Genomic DNA, 20870 nt, shown 5'->3' with positions numbered 1-20870 from the left:
CACTAATTGCTTCAGTTATTGATTTGCGTAAAGTGTTCTAGTGCTTAAAATCATCTCTATAATTTTAATTACCATTGAGAAGAAACCAGATACTAAACATCTTTTGAGGAAAGTTACAAAATGTTTTACTCCACGCAAAGTTTTACGGTGCTTTAAAATATAGTTTTTATGACCTTGTTGGCACAGATGAATGCAAGAAAACTGAAAAATATTTAATTGAGTGAGAGATGCAGTTTAATTTTCTTTTTAAAAAATTGCATCTCTCATCTAAATTCTCCTTTGCAAAGCCTCTATCCAGTTCTTTGCCACATAAGTAAAACAAAGTATTGCCCATAAATATCAACCTAGTTGTTGCAGTCTCAATCAGCCAACTGATATACACTGAACAAATCCAGCTATGGGGAATGCTCTATAAAAACTCTTCTATAAAATTACAAGCTTGATATACATCCGGAATGGGGGTTCTATAATGCAAGTGTTAATACTGATCTCTAAAGAACTTGCATTCAATATGTCTTGCTACCTATATGGATGACATTGGTCTTTTATTGCTGTCTTTTATCAGTTCTCAGAATTATGCAAACGTTAGAAGAATAATAGTAAATACTTTAAACGTGTAAATTATCTTGGCTTTTAATAAATCAAAAGCAAGTCTCCAGTGTTAACAGTGAAATTTACCACTATGCTACTGAGCTTGAGAAACAAAAACCGGCAGAGATAATTAATCAGCCTAAATCTCGATATCTTTTTTGTGATAGTATAAAAGAGAACATTCCATAACCTGTTATTGTAGCACCTGCATGATTTTAAATCTCTCTCCAGTTGATAATTTTGTGCTACAGTCATGGTTAGGCCAGACAAAAAACAAAGTCTGCTTTGCGTTATTTTTTGTAAAGCCTTTCATTGAACATGAAATAAGAGAAAAATGAAGGTGAAAAAATAAGTTGAAGAAAATTAGTCCAAAACAAACATGCAAATTTGCAGTACATGGTTGAGCAATTCTGTCCATGAAAAGTGCTTCTGTACAGCTCTCTGCAGAAAGCTCTTCACAGTCAAGAAGACCATTTTCTGTTCGTGTAGCTGGCAGAAGTCTCTGATCATCCTTATAATTACTTTAGGAGAAAGGTCTGGATGTATATCTGTCTTTTGATCCATTCGATGAAATATGATACGTTACTATAAACACCAGGCCCCAGGACTTTGGAAAAGCAGACAGAGCCCCATGAAGTTAATCCAAATAATGTCCACTGTCCTCCAGGGTGCTCACAAACAAGAGGCCCACCACTGTCGCCCTGCAAAGAGTAGTGATAGGAGTTAGTAACTGGTATTTCAGAGCCTTAATGTGTCTCCATTAACCAACTTGGAAAATTTCAACAAAGCTTTCCTTGTGTGCCTGTGGAGGAATTGTGCTTTCCACTGTAAAAATGGAAGTTTCAAATAAACATCTTAAACTCTGATCATTAAAAGGGTGGAGTGGCTTGGGAAGAAATTATATTTTTTCCCACCAGGAAATTAAAAGACTTTTTCAGGCATTTTCTGCACTTACAAAAATATGTCATAAAGTTTTTAAAAAGTACCAGAACTAATTATTTCAAAATTGACCTCATTCTTTAAGCTTGATTTATCTTATAACTGTGGAAATTACCCAAAATGGAACAAAGATCCCCCCCACACACAGTACTACAAACATATGCTAAATTACCTATTTTGGGCTGGGCGCAGTGGCTCACGCCTGTAATCCCAGCACTTTGGGAGGTCGAGGCGGGTGGATCACGAGGTCAAGAGATCGAGGCCATCCTGGTCAACAAGGTGAAACCCTGTCTACTAAAAATACAAAAATTAGCTGGGCATGGTGGTGCGTGCCTGTAGTCCCAGCTACTCGGGAGGCTGAGGCAGAAGAATTGCTTGAACCCAGGAGGTGGAGGTTGCAGTGAGCCGAGATCGTGCTATTGCACTCCAGCCTGGGTAACAACAGCAAAACTCTGTCTCAAAAAAAATGAATAAATAAAATAAAATACCTATTTTTAAAATTCTTGTTTTGTGAATGAATACATTAAGTATAACACAATTTGGGGTTCCTCATCTCACTTCTTAATAGTTCTTAGGACTTTTTGATTTGGCATAGTTGAATACAAATTGAGACCACTTAAAATTATTTATAATGAATATTTTCATTAATAGGCTATATTTTATTTCATATATATAGGGATTTTCATTCTTGATATTTAAGGATTTCAGTTAATTTTATCATTAACTATATTCCCCCAGCATTTTATCATTAACTATATCCCCCAAATATAGTTAACGATAAAATGTTATGGGATAAGAGATAGTAATGTTTGCTACATCTGAAAAGAAAGGTGTATTCTGCACTGCCTGAAAAGAGAGGACTTGATACCATGGAAAATAAAAAAGTAAATATGTGAATTTATTGTGGAAGGTTACAAATATTCTTTGACCTACAAGACTTTCAAACTTAGAAGCATATCTATAGTTTTCCTACTTGGTATTGTTGAAGAAAATAGGAATAATGTTTCTTGATGCTCTTCTAAATATTTTCCATGTATTAGCTCATTTAATCTTTACAAAATACCTAACAGTTTATATTATTTATTGTAATAATATCTGTTTTAGAGATGATGAAACTGAAGCACAGGTTAAATAACTTGTTCATTGGCAGTGGCTGGATTTTAATCCAGACAGTCTGGTAACAGGACTCGAACTCTGTAACTATTAGGCCACCCTGCTTAAGAATGTTAATTAATATTATTGCTATGAAAGGGAAATTGGGCCTGACACGGTGGCTCAGGCCTGTAATCCCAGCACTTTGGGAGGCTGTGGCAGGCAGAGCGCTTGAGGTCAGGAGTTCCAGACCGACCTGGTCAACATGCTGAAGCCTCGTCTCTACTTAAAATATAAAAATCAGCCGGGTGCGGTGGTGGAAACCTGTAATCCCAGCTACTCTGAAGGCTGAGGCAGGAGAATCACTTGAACCTGGGAGGCAGAGGTTGTGGTGAGCTGAGATCATGCCACTGCACTCCAGCCTAGGAGACAGAATGAAATTTTGTCTCAAAACAAAAAAGAAAGAGAAATTAAAATTTTGATTGTGCTGTATGCTTTTGTGGTGATCTTTAAATTCGTAACTTTCAAATGCCCTAAGCCAAAATTATAAGCACAGAACTTGCAAGAACCTGAATAAATTTTTCTGCTGACACCCTAATTGAATTTTTTTAAAAAAAGCAAAATTTCCTTGTTACATGTATGTAATACATATACAAAAAGGAAAAAATTCCTGGAAACATTTTACAAATTGTTTTCACAAATTTCATATTCCTAGGGATATTTCATTCTTGATGTCTCCTTACATAAAATAAATAAGACACTTGGTTACTGAAGTGGAACTATTATGTCAGAGGGTGACTAAAAATGGAACGTGTTTAGAATGTCAGCACATTTTCACTTCCAGATCAGACATTTAATAAAATAATTATTTAGCATCTACTCTTTACAAAGTTCTGTGCTGCATATAAACAAATGAATAAGGCACTGTTTTTGTCCCAGAGCAGCCAAAAGTTGGCTTGGGTAACAAGGGTCACATGAAAGCAAAATCTAATGACTAGAAAGAGGAGTTCAAAGGAATAAGTGATGACTTCCAGGTGGACAGGATAAAAAATGTCTTCCTGAGACATGGGTTTTGAGTTAGGCTTAGTGAGTCAGGTAGGTGTTCCATTAGGTGCAAAAAAAAAAAGGTGAAAAGCAAGCAACTCAAAATGAAAGGGAGACTGCAGCTAAAGGCACAATTGATCTAGTCTGTTCTTTTGGTCCTCTTTGTCATATTGGGCTTGAAGCCAACATTTACATTTGGCTTCAATATTGATTTCTAGATTGTCAAGAGGAACCTACACTTTATTATGTCCTGTTGATACAATTAAGGAAAATAATATTTGTGATTCAATAGAGGTTTAAGTAGAAAAATTTGCTTCTGATCCAATAAAAACTAGGTTTTATTTGTTTTGTTTTCTACCTGCAGTTGTGTTAGAGAATATCTGGTATGTATTTAATATCCCCACACCACTGAACTCTCACTACCAAAGAAGTTGGCAAGACCTGGTTCCTATTAGGCATCATTTTAAGAACATGCCCCTGCCTGGGTCTGTGGGCCTTCAGGTCTCTGTCAAGGAATCACCTTTATTCCCCTCCATTAGCAATTGCCAAGAGATGATTCTAAATATGTGCCAAGAGGTGGTAGTTTTTGGTAAACCTACAAATGGCACTGGAGAAAGAGAGAAATATATTTATATTAATCATTGCTGCCAGATGCCTGGTTTCCTGTCCTCCCTCTTCCACCTTCATGATGGCTGATCTGGGGCAAATTACTCAACCTCTTGTATTCTCGATCTGTTTAGGAAAAATAAAGACACCGCCATGTGGGTTGATTATGATAATTAAATGAGTTTGCAAAAAGCATTTTGCAGACAGCCTGAAACATAATAAGCACTAAACTGATAGAAACTGATAGATTTGAATATTGGTGTAATTACTATTCATTGGATGTCTAAGTATTTGAATATTGGTGTAATTACTATTCATTGGATGTCTAAGTATGTGCCAGATATACAGATATGTGAAAGATATGGGCTTTCGAAGATACATTAACGCAGTTAATCCTCAAAACACCCTGGAAAAGGGACAGAATTAGCCCCATTTTATTCATGAGAAAGCTATCTAGAGAGGTTAGATAACTTCCCTGGGTTATACTGGTCTTACTGACAGAGATGAGCTCCAACCCAGATCTTTCAGGCTTCCAGTCCTGTGCCCCATGCCCACATCATGCTGCCTCCTACAACACTTTATTCTGGGCCTGAAAAAATCAAACCTGGTCCTCCTGTACAGAAGGGAGGGATTCCTTTACCAACACCCACCTCATCAGGATGATTTGTGGCCATGAGGCAGAAAGGAGGGTGGTCTCAGCAAAACACCAAGAGAGCTGTCTGCCTCCCTCTTCCCCATGACAACTGTCTAAGGTATCACCACAGGGCCATTTTCAATACCCTGATTTTTCCATTCTAAAATGGATCCTCAAAAATATAATTTATTTACATTGAGTTATTAAGAGCATTATTGTATCTTCATTACTAAACTATAGGGGGCAATTTACTCCAAAGTAGTAAAATAACGAAGGTGCTTCACAACTGCATAGTATAATAACTGTCATCCTCAGTTTTTGTTATAAGCTTATTTGAGCACTTGCACTTTTCCATCCTTTCCAGTATGATGTTCGATGAGTGTCTATAAAGTTTAAATAAAAACACATCTGTACACTACTATGTTCATATGTTCTACAAACTCTTATGGCCATGAATCCTGAGTATCTAAAGGTTGAGTTCAGTGATATTTGAGGACATACTGGCGATCAAGTGAGTACATATCATTCAAGTGGCGACAATACCAGTGTGATGACCCCGAGACAAAGGCAGTCCTGTCTCACACCCTGGACGTTAGGTGTTGATGTATGCCTTAATGCCATCACCGTGATGGCTGACAATGTCCTCTGGTGCCTGCCCTGCTTCCTGGGGCAGCCAGGTGGAAGCCATGGTCACTACTAGCTCCTCTTTAGAACCTCATTTAACCTACCCACTAAAGTGGTTGAATGAGATGAACAGGAACAATTATTTTTCTCCTGTTGCTGACCAAGGATGATGTACCCCATAAAGTAGATGAGGCAGTAGAAGGTACCCTGAATAAAGAGGATGGGCGTAATTAGGGGGATTGCTCATGTACCCGCTGCAGGAAAATGTGCTGTTAATAATTAAACATTTGGCAACAAACACTTTTCAAAACATGTTTCCAGAGGGCCATATTTGAGTGATAATGAGTTTATAGGAATCCACTGAAGTTACTGCTGAACTGAATCTCCTTGGTAACCAGAAAGCAACTTACCATGCATGAATCAACGGTGCCAGACTCATAGCCAGCACATATCATCCGAGTGGTGATCGTCTTCATGTCAAAGTAGGACTGACACTGTTCCAGAGAAATAATGCGGACCTCTCCCTCTTGCAGCTTAAAAGGCACTGAATTTTAAAAAGAAAGAATAATACATATATGATGGCAAATGGCTCAAAAGTGAGGCTAGCCATGTGAAATGCAAATATCATATAAATATTTTTATACCAAGAGAATCATATTCTTTATTTGAAATGTCATTTTATAAAGACACAGCTGGTTTGGGATCAGAATTTTCCATTAGCAGTATTCATAACAATTATCTGGTGAAATTTTTTTATTAATGGGAAAACTGAGATCCAGACTGGTTAAATAAGTTGGTTCATGCTTATCATATGCTACAACAAAAACAATAGCTACTACAAAGAAAAAAAAATCAAGCCAAAGCTCTGCTGGCTGCCAGGTAGGAGGCTGCCAGCTCAGCGTCAGCTCAGCATGATGGTCCTGCTCTGCTAAAGTTCAATCTAATAGGGAAGGGTTGTTCTATTCTTGAAAATAGTATGTCTCAGCATGTGCCCCAGTAGCCATTACTTGATGTAAGAACCTTTAATCTTAGAGGATATGACAGAGAGATGTTGAAAAGCACAAAGCCATCCCTTGGTATTGACAGAGAGAATATGTGAATTCCATCTTGCTTGAAAGTTCTTGAAGAATGACAATGGAGTTCTTGAAGGAAGACAGTGTGAATCTTTTGCTGTTTAGCCATTCTGCAAAATTATACACACTGTTCTTCTTTTAAACAGTGATGATGAAGCATCACTGGGTACCTTATTGGAAGAAAGAGTCATTTTTAGAAAAATCAATGGATGCAGACAGTAGAAGTTTAATGGGTTGTCAAAAGAATAAGAACAATAGCTAACATTTATTGAGCACTAGTGGGTCTCATTGCCTTTAATCTTTACAAAAATCCTGTGAGTAAGGCAGTTGCTATTTTTTTTTCCATTTTATAGTAAGCTTGAAAGTGGTATAGTCAGATCAATCAGATCTTTCTGACTGAATTCAGTAGACCTTTGCTCCTTTTTTTTTTAGACAGGGTCTCATTCTGTCACCCAGGCAGTGGTGCAATCTTGATTCACTGCAGCTTAGACCTTCCAGGTGTAGGAAATCTTCCTGTCTCAGCCTCCCAAGTAGCTGGGACTACAGGCATACACCACCACTCCAAGCTATTTTTTTTTTTTTTTTGGTAGAGACAGAATTCCACCATGTTGCCCAGACTGGTCTCCTGGGCTCAATTCATGCTATGCTACATGTGTGGGGTGTGCATTATGTTGCACTATTTCTCTGAGTTTAATGGATATTGTAGGAGTAATATAAGCAGAAACAATATAAAGCATATTCTTCTCTTAAATTACAGTATTAATCATAGCTTTGAAAAAAACAGATGCATAGGAATGGTGACAGCATGTCTAACATTGCCTTCAAAATTGTTACATGTGAGGTTTGTTTTTAAAAAGTCATTGACTTCTGCCTGTAGACTTTTCCTTTCCATTCTTTAATTGATGAAATAGACAAAAAGCTCAACTCGGCTCAAAATTTATCTGACTAAATTTTAAGGAAAAAAAATCCTTCAAATACACAATTTCCAAGGCCAGTAACAGAATGCTGATATACATTATCATTCTTGAAAGCCATGGCATTATACTGGCTATGGTCAGAGTAGGCAGCACTTATAGTTTTTTATGAAGTCTCATTGATTCAATTTTTATTCTAAATTTTAAATAGGTCAAACTGAATGAAAGAGTCCATTGTAAGGGTTGAGAGTAAGTACATAGTACACATTTTTTAATTTGTATGTGCTTTATATGTTTAAGTCATCTACAGAGCCAAATAATTTAAATCAATTTAAACAGGCAAATAGCAAATCAATATGCTTTCTTGAAGGACTTATAGGTTGTGCTACAGATGTTGATAAGACCAAATCATAACATAGAATTGGAAATATGATCATGCAGCTTGACTGCAGAGATTCCCAGCAACTGTCTCTATCAATGATTTGGGCTATCTGCAGGCAGACAGAGACAGTCCAGCCACAGTTCACTGACCGGTCTCCTCCTGCAGCAAGGAAGCTCCCAAACATTGATAGTAGCTTCCTGGAGATAGATTCTGAGGTGTGGAGAGGGATTTTTGAGGTTGCATCTGAGCTTGGCAGTTTTAAATGCCATGGTTCATTATTAATGTCTATGATTTGCACAGCAGAGGAAGTATGACACATGGCCAAGTATTTACCATTTGTGGCTATCTTTTTGTAAGAGAAAATGGGAAATTATGGCCACATAAACGCAGTGTTTCTTAGGCTCCTGAAGATCCTGGCTGATATAGTTTTGCTGTGTTCCCACCCAAATCTCATCTTGAATTGAATTTCCCATAATCCTCACATGTCATGGGAGCTATCTGGTGGGAGGTAATTAAAACACAGGGGTGGTTACCCTCATGCTATTCTCATAATAGTGAGTGAGTTCTCATGAGATCTGATGGTTTTATAAGGGGCTTTTCCCCCCTTTTCCTTGGTACTTCTCCTTGCTGCTGCCATGTGAAGGACATGTTTGCATCCCCTTCTGCCATGATTGTAAGTTTCCTGAGGCCTCCCCAGCCCTGCAGAACTATGAGTCAGTTAAACCCCTTTCCTCTATAAATTACCCAGTCTCAGGTATGTGCTTATAGCAGCATGAGAATGGACTACTAATACAATGGCTTACTTTTGTTGCCCATGTGGCCCCAGCCTGTGATATAGCAATACGTGTCAGGCTCTAGCCACTGCTCCAGGCTGGGCAAGCAGACAGGCCGAACATAGCCAGTCTCATTGATGTCTTCACTTAGCTCAACAATGCTGATGTCATAGTCCACCACTGCTCGACTGTAGCGAGGATGCAGGATGATGGTCTTCACAAAGCGTGTCTGCATGAACACTGATGGATGGTCCAGATTGTTGATGCCAAGCACCACTTTCCAAACTGCAGCATTCTCTCTCCTAAAATAATAATTCAAGAGCTACTGGCATCTTAAAATCTAGTTTATCTTGTAAAATTTACATGTAATTTTTAAACATTTTATTTATGTAAATAATGGCTACTTTCATGCCCACCTCTCAACGTATTCATATAAGAGGCATTTATATAATAGCCTGAGGGATTAGTACATAAGTATTATTGTTGTAGAAAGCAGAGCTCATGATTCCTGAATGGGGCTAGGCTAGTCTTCTTTTTTTTTTGTTTTGAGACAAGAGTCTCACTCTGTCGCCAGCCGCCAGACTGGAGTGCAGTGGCAAAATCTCGGCTCACTGCAACCTCTGCCTCCTGGGTTCAAGCAATTCTCCTGCCTCAGCCTCCCGAGTAACTGGGACTACAGGCCTGCGCCACCATGCCCAGCTAATTTTTGTATTTTTAGTAGAGATTGGGTTTCACCATGTTGGCGAGGATGGTCTCGATCTCTTGACCTCGTGATCCTCCCACCTTGGCCTCTCAGAGTGCTGAAATTACAGGCATGAGCCATCACACCCAGTGGGGCTAGTCTTTAACATAAAACTTGTTCAATTTTAAAGGCCAGCAGGGTTAGTTACTTGCTTCAAAGAATGAGCAAGATAATGAAACGCGATGAAGAAGAGAGAGAAGCAGGAGGAAACGTGAAAAAAGAAGAAGAAAAAGCCAAGACTAAGAAAGAGGAATACATATATGATGGCAAATGGCTCAAAAGTGAGGCTAGCCATATGAAATGCAAATATCATATAAATATTTTATACCGAGAGAATCATATTCTTTATTTGAAATGTCATTTTATAAAGACACAGCTGGTTTGGAATCAGAATTTTCCAGTTAGCAGTATTCATAGCAATTATCCAGTGAAACTTCTTTATTTTATTAATGGGAAAACTGAGGCCCAGACTGGTTAAGTGAGTTGGTTCATGCTTATCATACGCTACAACAAAACCAATGGCTACCACAAAGAAAAAAAAATCAAGCCAGAGCTCTGCTGGCTGCCGGGTAGGAGGCTGCCAGCTCAGCGTCAGCTCAGTATGATAGTACTGCTCTGCTAAAATAGAGAAAACCTGTTCAATCTAACAGGGAAGGGTTGTCTCTTTTAATGTCTTCCCCACCGGCACCCAGTTATGGCAGAAACCAAAAGCAAAACAGGAAACAACCCAACTTATTGTTTGAAAGAGTTTCCTAGAGTGAAGGAGATGTACATACATGGTAGAAGCAAAAAGAAGGAGGACAATTTCAGGCTACATGATTGCCACATGAGTTTAATATCAGTTCAAACGTACAAATCAGCTAGGTGTGGTGGTGTGTGCCTATAGTCCCAGCTACACAGGAGGCTAAGGCAGGAGCATCATTTGAACCTGGAGGGCAGAGGTTGTAGTGAGCCAAGATGGCACCATTGGACTCCAGCCTGGGCCACAGAGTGAGACTTCGTCTCAAAAAAGAAAGAAAGAAAAGAAAAGAAAGTACCATTGGAGAAACACATGGAAACAGACTCTGATCATACGGCTATTTTAGTAAAAAGAGTTAAATTATGGCTGGGCACAGTGGTTCACACCTGTAATCCCAGCACTTTGGGAAGCTAAGGTGGGCGGCTCACCTGAAGTCAGGAGTTCAAAACTGGCCAAAACAGCAAAACCCCATTTCTACTAAAAATACAAAAATTAGCTGAGTGTGGTGGCTGGCACCTGTAATCCCAGCTACTCAGGAAGCTGAGGCATGAGAATTGCTTGAACCCAGGAGATGGAGGTTTCAGTGAGCTGAGATTGTGTCACTGCACTCCAGCCTGGGCAATAAGAGTAAAATTTTGTCTCAAAAAAAAAAAAAAAAAAAAGTTAAATTAGGCTACCAAGAAAAGAAAGCCAAGTATAGCAGCTGAAAATCTTCAGTTTAAAGGGAATTACTTGCTATTTGGCTGTCAAGCCTCAAAGCAGCAACAAGGAGAGCTGGCACATCCTGAAAGAAGTTTGTGCAAAGAACTTCAGGGTGAGACAGGAAGGAAGCAGGCCAAGGCGAAGCCAGGTGAGAATCCATCAATCCCAGGGGGAAGCCAGGTGAGAATCCACCCCCAATCCCAGGGAAAACAGCTGAGGAAGATGTTAAAACACCTTGTTCTTCTCTGTTCTCACTGCAGATAGTATTTTATTTCTTGAAATCACACTTGCTTTCATGTCTAATTTGCTTCATGATTACACTATTGTTTTAATAATAAATGTATTTTATAGACAACTTTACAGCTTGTATGATTTCAACTTACAATTCTTCAATTATTAACTCTAGAAAAAAACTCAGCTATTTAAATACGTCAGATACACTATAGTATCTAGAAAAATTTATACAGAATTGCAGGCACAATGTCTCTGGAGGCAATAATCAGTCCCTTTGGTTTGCAATTTGTCACACTCAGCTCTAGTTTAGACATCATTTTTCACTCAATTCAGCTAGAGAAATTTAAAGATTTTTATCTTTGTCTTTTCTTAGGAGTGAAAAATTTCCCTTGGCTCACTCTCTCTGATTTTGCTTAGAATATCTTATATTTAATATTTTTCCTGTTTAATAAGTTAATATTCAAATTAGCACCTATAATAGAAATTTCTCTATTTTACAAGACTTACTCCAGAAATAGCATAGCTAAGTGGTGATTTGAAGATCATTTGTAGGTTACCAGATCTGCAATAAATAAAGAACTATTACACTATAGCATCACTGTTCTACAAATCTTAGGAACCTCTTACTTTTAATATTGTGCTCTATCCTTGATATTTTATTTTTATTTATTTTTTGAGATGGAGTTTCACTCTTCATCCAGGCTGAAGTGCAATGGCACAATCTCAGCTCACTGCAACCCCTACCTCCTCGGTTCAAGCAATTCTCCTGCCTCAGCCTCCTGAGTTGCTGAGATTACAGGCAGCTGCCACCAAGCCTGGCTAATATTTTGTATTTTTAGTAGAGACAGGGTTTCACTATGTTGGCCAGTCTGGTCTCGAACTCCTGACCTCAGGTGACCCACCCACCTTGGCCTTCCAAAGTACTGGGATTATAGGCATGAGCCACCATGCCCAGCTATCCTTGGTATTTAAAAAAAAATTATCTGTAACAGAAAAGGTGAATAGTTTTTTTTTCTTCAACTTTTAAGTTCTGGGGTAATGTGTAGGAAGTGCAAGTTTGTTATATAGGTAAACATGTGCCATGGTGATTTGCTGCACAGAACAACCCATAACCTAGGTATTGAGCCCAGCATCCATTAGTTATTCTCTCTGATGCTCTTCCTCACCCCAATCCCGGCCCCAAAAGGCCTCAGTGTGTGTTGTTCCCCCGCCATGTGTCCATGTGTTTTCATCATTCAGCTCCTACTTGTTAGTGAGAACATGTGGTATTTGGATTTCTGTTGCTGTGTTAGTTCGCTGAAGATAAAGCTTCCAGCTTCATCCATGTCCCTGCAAGGGACATGATCTATTCCGTTTTATGGCTGCATAGTCCATGGTGTATACATACCACATTTTCTTTATCCAGTCTATCATTGGTGGGCATTTGGGTTTACTCTATGTCATTACTATTTTGAATAGTACTGCAATGAACATATGCATGCATGTGTGTGTGTGTTTTGTTTTTTTTTTTGATATGGAGTCTCACTGCAGTCATATCTTGGCTCATCACAACCTCCGTCTTCTGGGTTCAAGTGATTCTCCTGCCTCAGCCTCCTGAGTAGCTGGGACTACAGGTGTGTAGCACCATGCCGGGCTAATTTTTATATTGTTAGTAGAGACAGGGTTTCACTATGTTGACCAGGCTGGTCTCAAACTCCTGATCTTGTGATTCACTCACCTTGGCCTTCCAAAGTGCTGGGATTACAGGCATGAGCCACAGTGCCCAGGCTGCATGCATGTATCTTTATAATAGAATGACTTATATTCCTTTGGGTAGATACCCAGTAATGGGACTGCTGGGTCAAATAGTATTCCTGCTTCTAAATCATGAGGAACCATCACACTGCCTTCCACAATGGTTGAACTAATTTACGTCCCTACCAATGGTGTAAAAGCATCCCTTTTTCTCCACAATCTCACCAGCATCTGTTGTTTCTTGGCTTTTTAATAATTGCCATTCTGACTGGCATGAAATGCTATCTCATTGTGGTTTTGATTTGCATTTCTCTAACAATCAGTGATGTTGAGCTTTTTTTCATATGTTTGTTGGCCATGTGAATGTCTTCTTTTGAGAAGCATCTGTTCATGTCCTTTGCCCACTTTTTAGTGGGTTTTCTTCTTGTAAATTTGTTTAAGTTCATTATAGACTCTAGATAATAAACCTTTGTCAGATAAATAAATTGCAATTATGTTTTCTCATTCTGTAGGTTGTGGGAGCCCTTCTTTTGCTGTGCGTAAACTCTTTAGTTTAATTAGATCCTGTTTGTCAATTTTTGCTTTTGTTGCCATTGCTTTCAGTGTTTTTGTAATGTAATCTTTTCCTGTGCCTATGTCCTGAATAGTATTTCCTAGGTTTTCTTCTAGGGTTTTTATAGCCTCGGGTTTTACATTTAAGTCTTTAATCCATCTTGAGTTAATTTTTGTATAAGGTGTAATGAAGGGGTCCAGTTTCTAATTTTTTGCACATGGCTAGCGAGTTCTTTCAGCACCATTTATTAAATAGGGGATCGTTTCCCCATTGCTTGTTGTTGTCATGTTTGTTGAAGATCAGATGGTTGTAGGTGTGTGGACTTATTTCTGGGTTCTCTATTCTGTTCCATTGGTCTATGTGTCTGTTCTTGTACCAGTACCATGCCCTTTTGGTTACTGTAGTCTTGTAGTATAGTTTGAAGTTGGGTAGGGTGATGTCTCCAGCTTTGTTCTTTTTGCTTAGGATTGTCTTGGCTATATGGGCTCTTTTTTGGTTTCACATGAATTTTAAAATAGTTTTTTCTAATTCTGTGAAGAATGTCAATGGTAGTTTAATGGGTATAGCATTGAATCTATAAATTACTTTGAGCAGTATGGCTATTTTCACAATATTGATTCTTCTATCCATGAACATGGAGTGTTTTTCCATTTGTTTGTGTCCTCTCTGATTTCCTTGAGCAGCGGCTTATAGTTCTCCTTGAAGAGGTCTTCACTTCCCTTGTTAGCTGTATTCATAGGTATTTTATTTCCTTTGTAGCAATTGTGAATGGGAGTTTGGCTCTGTGCTTGGCTGTTGTTGGGTTGTTGGTGTATAAAAATCCTAGCAATTTTTGCACATTGATTTTGTATCCTGAGACTTTGCCAGAGTTGCTTAGCAGTTTAAGAAGCTTTTGGGTTGCGACAATGGGGTTTTCTAGATATAAGATCATGTCATCTGCAAATATAATTTGACTTTCTCTCTTCCTATTTAAATATTCTTTCTCTTGGCTGATGGCCCTGGCCAAAACTTCCAATACTATGTTGAATAGGAGTGGTAAGAGAGGGCATCCTTGTCTTGTGCTGGTTTCCAAGGGGAATGCTTCCAGCTTTTGCTTATTCAGCATGATATTGACTGTGGGTTTGTTATAAATGGCTCTCATTATTTGAGGGATGTTCCTTCAATACCTAGTTTATTGAGAGTCTTTAATGTGAAAGGATGTTGAATTTTATCAAAGGTCTTTTCTGTGTCTATTGAGATAATCATGTGGTTTTTGTCTAGTTCTTTTTATGTTGAACCAGCACTGCATCCTAGGGATGAAGCTGACTTGATCATGGTGGATAAGGTTTTGATGTGCTGCTGGATTTGGTTTGCCGATATTTTATTGAGGATTTCTGCATCAATGTTCATCAGGGATAACAGCCTGAAGTTTTCTTCTTTTGTTGTCTATCTGCCAGGTTTTGATGTCAGGATGATGCTGGCCTCAAAATGAGTTAGGGCAGAGTCGCCCCTTTTCAACTTTTTGGAATATGGAAGAAATTCTGTAAGTAAAGACTGTATTACATCACAAACCCTACCCATTTTGAGGGCCATCAGCCTCTCAGCTGCAGAAAATTATTTTCACATTGGAATGCCCAGTGGACCCTGAACTTCCAATTGCCTAAGGAAAGCCAAAGTTCTGGATTTTATGCCAATTATCTGTGGTTTTACATGCTGCCTAAAAATTTAAAAATGGATACAATAACCAAACTAGATTGGCAGCCTGGATGTCTCATTAGTATATAATCTTAATAGTTTCCCAAGTGTTTCTACACACTTTATTCAAAATAATCCTCATACCAACTTTGAGATGTAAATAGAGATTCATTATTCCACTTTAGAGAAGAGAAATCAATGACTCAGAGGAGATGAGTGACTCATCTGAAGTCACACAGACAGCAAGTGATGAAAACAGACTAAATTGCTGGTCCTTTGAAACCCCTACACCCCACCCTTACAACTGAACTTCTCTGAAACAGAGAGAAGGGTCCACAGACATCAAAACAGGATTCAGGTATTGGGCACAGGAGGGAACGCATGTAGGATGAATGGAGACACTGGTGAGTGATAAGGTGACAGATAGCAGGAAGATGTGTTCTGTTTCCTGAATGTATATCTGTCAAATACGATAGGAAGCTAGCCACTACTGATAAAATTATAGGAAATGAACAATTCTATTATGCCAGGCTCCAAAAAAAAAGCAAGAGAAGGGTCTAGTCAAACTCATATTCTAGAACTTCAAGAATCACGTTTCAGAAAGTTCTAGGAGGAAAAAGCTAATGTAATATGTCTAGAGATTCTTAAAGTAAACACAGCTCAACAAAGCTGAGAGTGTTTAAGCACCAAATTCTGATACTACCATCACAATAATTGATAATTGCAGTATGTAAGAAAATGAAGAATCAGTTGAACATTAAATGTGACTACAGAAAGATCTCAGAGCAGGCTGAGCGTGGTAGCTCATGCCTGTAATCCCAGCACTTTGGGAGGCCATGGCAGACAGATCATGAGGTCAGGAGTTCGAGACCAGTCTGGCCAACATAGTGACACCCTGTCTCTATTAAAAACACAACAATTAGCAAGGTATGATGGCACGAGCCTGTAGTCCCAGCAACTTGGGAGGTTAAGGCATGAGAATTGCTTGAACCTGCGAGGCAGAGGTCGCGGTGAGCCAAGACCAGCCTGAGTGACAGAGGACAGAGCAAGTCTCCCTCTCAAAAAAAAAAAAAACCTCAGAGTTTGAAGTCTATCATAAAAGAATGGCATGAAACCAAAGTAAGTGTCTGAAAGTCTTACTTATTAAATGAGCAAAGCTTTGTCTAAAAAGAAACAAAGTAGGATAAATTAAAAATGGCTTCTTGCAAAATTATGTGCAAAATAGAATAAGAAAAGAAAAAAAATTGCAGTCTGTAGCAGATAACTAAGACAAAGCAGAACCATTTGAAGCTTACTTTACCTCCAATTTCCTTTTTTTTCTTTTCTTTTTTTTTTTTTTTTTGAGACAGAGCTTCGCTCTTGTTACCTAGACTGGAGTGCAATTGCATGATCTTGCATGGCTCACTGTAACCACCTCCGCCTCCCGGGTTCAAAAAAGTTCTCCCGCCTCAGCCTCCAGAGTAATTGGGATTACAGGCACCCCTCACCATGCCAAGCTAATTTTTTGTATTTTTAGTAGAGATGAGATTTCACCATGTTGGCCAGTCTGGTCTCAGACTCCTGACCTTGGTGATCCACCGGCCTCAGCCTCCCAAAGTGCTGAGATTACAGGCGTGAGCTACAGTGCCCAGCCCTTTACCTCCAATTTCTATATTCAAGGAGAATAATCTTCAGACAATACTCAGAAAATTCACCTATATGATGAAAACATACAGGTGCTTCATACATTGGAAATGGTGAATTGATGTGTGGTCCAAGGCATGGGAGGAGTTGGTGAGAGAACACTGACCCTCTGTACATGTGTTAACATTTCTAGTTTGAGACAAATTACAGCCCTACATACTGTAATTTGAAATGACTACAGACATGATTACTAAGAAACACCAAGAAGAGGCTGACTTGTCAAGTAACAAATATTTATTGAGTGGCTGCTGTATGCCATGCTGAAAGAAATAAAAACTCAAGAGTGAGGAAGGCAGATGGAGTTCATGTCTTCATAGAGTTTTTATTCCACTAAACTAAACAGTAAAAATAAAAAGTGCAAAAACAAGATTATTTCAGGCACTTAGAAGTAAAAAGAATATGGCAATGTGATAGAAGATTTGACAGGGCAATCACTTCAGCTAGGTTGGTTAGGGAAGGTCTCTGAAAAAGTGCCACTCAAATTGAGGCTTGAACAATGAAAAGGAAGTAGTTTAATGACTCTATGAAAGTATTACAAACTGCAGAAACAGCAAGTACAAAGATCCTGAGGCAGGAATGAGCTTGGAGGATTTTAGGAGCTGAATGAAAGCTGGTATGTTTGGAGCCCAGTGAGTGATGGGAAACTGGAAAGAGATGCAGTCAAAGTGGTAGGATTAGATCTTAATAGGCTCCAATGAGAAGATTTTATTCTGGTTACAATGGGAAGCCAGTGTAGGATTTTAAGCCAGGGAGTGACATGGTATGATTTACATTTTAGAAAGTTCACAATCTCACTGTGTGGATAATAAGTAATAAGGGAACAAGAGAGTAGTCAAAAAAAAAAAAAAAGCCAAATAGGAAACTGTTTTAGTAGTCATTACGGATGTGTTGTGTCCCTCTAAAATCTATACGTTGATGTTCTAATGCCTAGTATATAATAATATGACTTTATTAGAAAACAGAACCTTTATGGAGGTAATCAAATTAAAATGACCTCATCTGGATGGGCTCTAATCCACTAAGACTAATTCATATCCAATATAACACTGACAGGCACACAAGGAAAACACTATGTAAAGAGGAAAATGAAGATCAGGGTCCTGCTTCTAAAGGCTAAGGAATACCAAAAATTGCCAGGAAACCACCAGTATCTAGGCAGCAGGTGTTCTCTCTCTGCACTCAGAAGGAAGGAACCCTGCCAGTACCTTGATCCTAAACTTCTAGCCTCCAGAACTATAGCAATCAACTTTCATGGTTCAAATCTCCCAGGGTGTGATTCTTTGTTATGGAAGCCCTAGAAAATAAATACAATAGCCCAGAAGTGAGATGATGGTGGCTTGGAGCAGAATTATAGCACTAAGATAGGAAATGTGGTTGGGTTCCACTTTTGCTTTTTATTATACTTTTAAGTTCTGGGATACATGTGCAGATCATGCAGGATTATTACATAGGTATACACATGCCATGGTGGTTTGCTGCATCCATCCCCCTGTCATCTACATTAGGTATTTCTCCTAATGTTGTCCCTCCCCAGACCCCTACTCCCTGCTATCCCTCCCCTAGCTCTCCCACCCCCCAACAGGTGCCGGTCTGTGATGTTCCTCTCCCTGTATCCATGTATTCTCATTGTTCAACACCCACTTATGAGTGAGAACGTATGGTGTTTGGTTTTCTGTTCTTGTGTCAGTTTGCTGAGAATGATGGTTTCCAGATTCATCCATGTCCCTGCAAAGGACAGAAACTCATCCTTTTTCATGGCTGCATAGTATTCCATGGTGTATATGTGCCACATTTTCTTTATCCAGTCTATCATTGATGGGCATTTGGGTTTGTTCCAAGTCTTTGCTATTGTAAACAGTGCCACAATGAACATACATGTGCATGTGTCTCTACAAAGAACGATTTATAATCCTTTGAATATATACCCAGTAATGGGATTTCTGGGTCAAATGGAATTTCTATTTCTAGATCCTTGAGGAATTGCCACACTGTCTTCCACAATACTTGAACTAATTTACACTCCCACCAACAGTGTAAAAGTGTTCCTCTTTCTCCACATCCTTTCCAGCATCTGTTGTCTTCAGATTTTTTAGTGATTGCCATTCTAACTGGTGTGAGATGGTATCTCAATGTGATTTTGATTTGCATTTCTCTAATGACCATTTTTTCATGTTTGTTGACATAAATGCCTTCTTTTGAAAAGTGTCTGTTCATATCCTTTGCCCATGTTTTGATGGGGGATTTTATCTTGTAAATTTGTTTAAGTTCTTCATAGATTCTGGATATTAGCCCTTTGTCAGATGGGTAGATTGCAAAACCTTTTTCTCATTCTGTTGGTGGCCAGTTCACTCTAATGATTGTGTCTTTTGCTGTACAGAAGCTCTTATGTTTAATTAGATCCCATTTGTCTATTTTGGCTTTTGTTGCCATTGTTTTTGCTGTCATGAAGTCCTTGCCTATGTCTATGTCCCGAATGACTTTGCCTATGCTTTCTTCTAGGGGTTTTATAGTGTTAGGTCTTATATTTAAATATTTAATCTATCTGGAGTTAATTTTTGTATAAGGTGTAAGGAATGGGTCCAGTTTCAGCTTTCTGCACAAGGTTAGCCAGTTTTCCCAACACATTTATTAGACAGGGAATCCTTTCCCCATTGCTTTTTTTTCCTCAGGTTTGTCAAAGATCACATAGTTGTAGATATGTGGCATTACTTCTGAGGTCTCTGTTGTGCTCCATTGGTCTATACCTCTGTTTTGGTACCAGTACCATGCTGTTTTGATTACCACAGCCTTGTAGTACAGTTTGAGGTCAGGCAGCATGATGCCTCCATCTGGAGGGTTCCACTTTTTTGGAAGAAGATCCTACAGGACTTACCGATAAAGTCAATGTGAGAAGAATTAAGGATGACTCCTAGGTTTGGCATATTAGCAAACCAGTAGACGATGCCTTTTACTCAGATGGGTGAAATTCGTGAAGTAACAATTATTCGCTCAGTGGGAGAAGTGAGAAATCAATAGATTTGTTTGGGTTATGTAAAGTAAGATGTTTATTACACATTCAAATGAACATTTTATCTTCACAATTAAAAATATTCATGTGAAGTTGGTGGGTGGTAGTGATTGGGTGGAAATCTGGGCTGGGCTGGAGATATAAATTTGAAAGTTATAAACAAATATTTGATATATTTGATATTCTAGTATGATATTCATATTTATAATCACATAATACCTTATATTCATATTTTTCAAATATGAAAAAGTATTTATTCAAATCAGAACTAGTATATAGACCGCGTGATGGAATAAGCGAGTTAGGCATACAAGAAAGCCAAGAATTGGGTCCTGGGGAACTAAAGCATTCAGTAGCCTAAAAAAGGAGGAGCTGAAAAAAGAGAGAAAGAAGAGTTAGGTCACTGACATATAAAGAAAGCAAAGAGTTTTTTGTTATTTTAGAAGAAAAGTGAAAGTATTTCAAGAAGGATGTAGTGATAAAATACTGGAGAGGGTTCTAGTGGGTTCAAAACTGAAAATATACCATTGGATTTGGCAAGATGAAAGTCATTAGAGATTTTAATAAGTGTCACTTCTGTAGGGATCTTGATAAGAACCCAACCAGAGTGGGTTGAAGAGAATGTGGGACACAGAGAGGTGTAGACAGTAACTGTAGGAAACTCTTTTAGGAGTTTTTTTCTCTGAATAGTGGTCAGAATAGAGCAACAGATGAAGAGAGACATGAATTCAAGAGGATGGGATTCAAGTTTGTGATATTAAGAAATGGCATGGTTGCTGAAGGGAGTGATCCAGCAAAAAAAAGATAAATTAATGATGCAAAATAGAAGTGATGACTTTCTCTTTTGAAAAGATAAAAAGGGATGTGCTTGTTTTAAAATAAGAGCAAAGACATGTCTTCCACCATACTCAAGGGAAAATAGTGAATGTGGCCAAAGATGCAGGTGATTTGTTGGAATTGGGGGTGAGACAAGGTGAATCATGGCATCTATTATATTAATGAAGTATGAGGTAAGATTAGTAACGGATGACAAAGATTTGGAGAGAGAGAATAAGCTGTCAAGTAGTTGTCTATTGACAATCAAAGTAGAGAAGTGACTTTACTGTGGAAGTATATGAAAAGTGTCTTAT

At 38.6% G+C, this 20870-nt stretch overlaps 1 protein-coding gene across 3 annotated transcripts in view; it reads right to left on the bottom strand.

Moving 5' to 3' along the window:
- Positions 1 to 607: 607 nt before the first annotated feature.
- CORIN (corin, serine peptidase) overlaps positions 608 to 20870 on the bottom strand; it is a 263919-nt gene continuing 243656 nt past the window's right edge. For all 3 annotated transcript variants that reach the window (XM_035293752.3, XM_008993384.5, XM_008993382.5), the window contains 3 exons: positions 8703 to 8974; positions 5941 to 6074; positions 608 to 1292 (listed from right to left, as the gene is read on the bottom strand). In XM_035293752.3, coding sequence (XP_035149643.1) covers positions 1110 to 1292; positions 5941 to 6074; positions 8703 to 8974 — 589 coding nt within the window. In that variant the 3' untranslated portion in view covers positions 608 to 1109. The remainder of the gene's footprint in view (positions 1293 to 5940; positions 6075 to 8702; positions 8975 to 20870) is intronic.

This window comes from Callithrix jacchus, chromosome 3 (genome assembly GCF_049354715.1).
Source record: "Callithrix jacchus isolate 240 chromosome 3, calJac240_pri, whole genome shotgun sequence".
NCBI classification, from domain to species: Eukaryota; Metazoa; Chordata; class Mammalia; order Primates; family Cebidae; genus Callithrix; species Callithrix jacchus.
The sequence above is the reverse complement of the archived record's forward strand: the minus strand, read 5'-3'. Positions and strand labels throughout refer to the sequence as shown.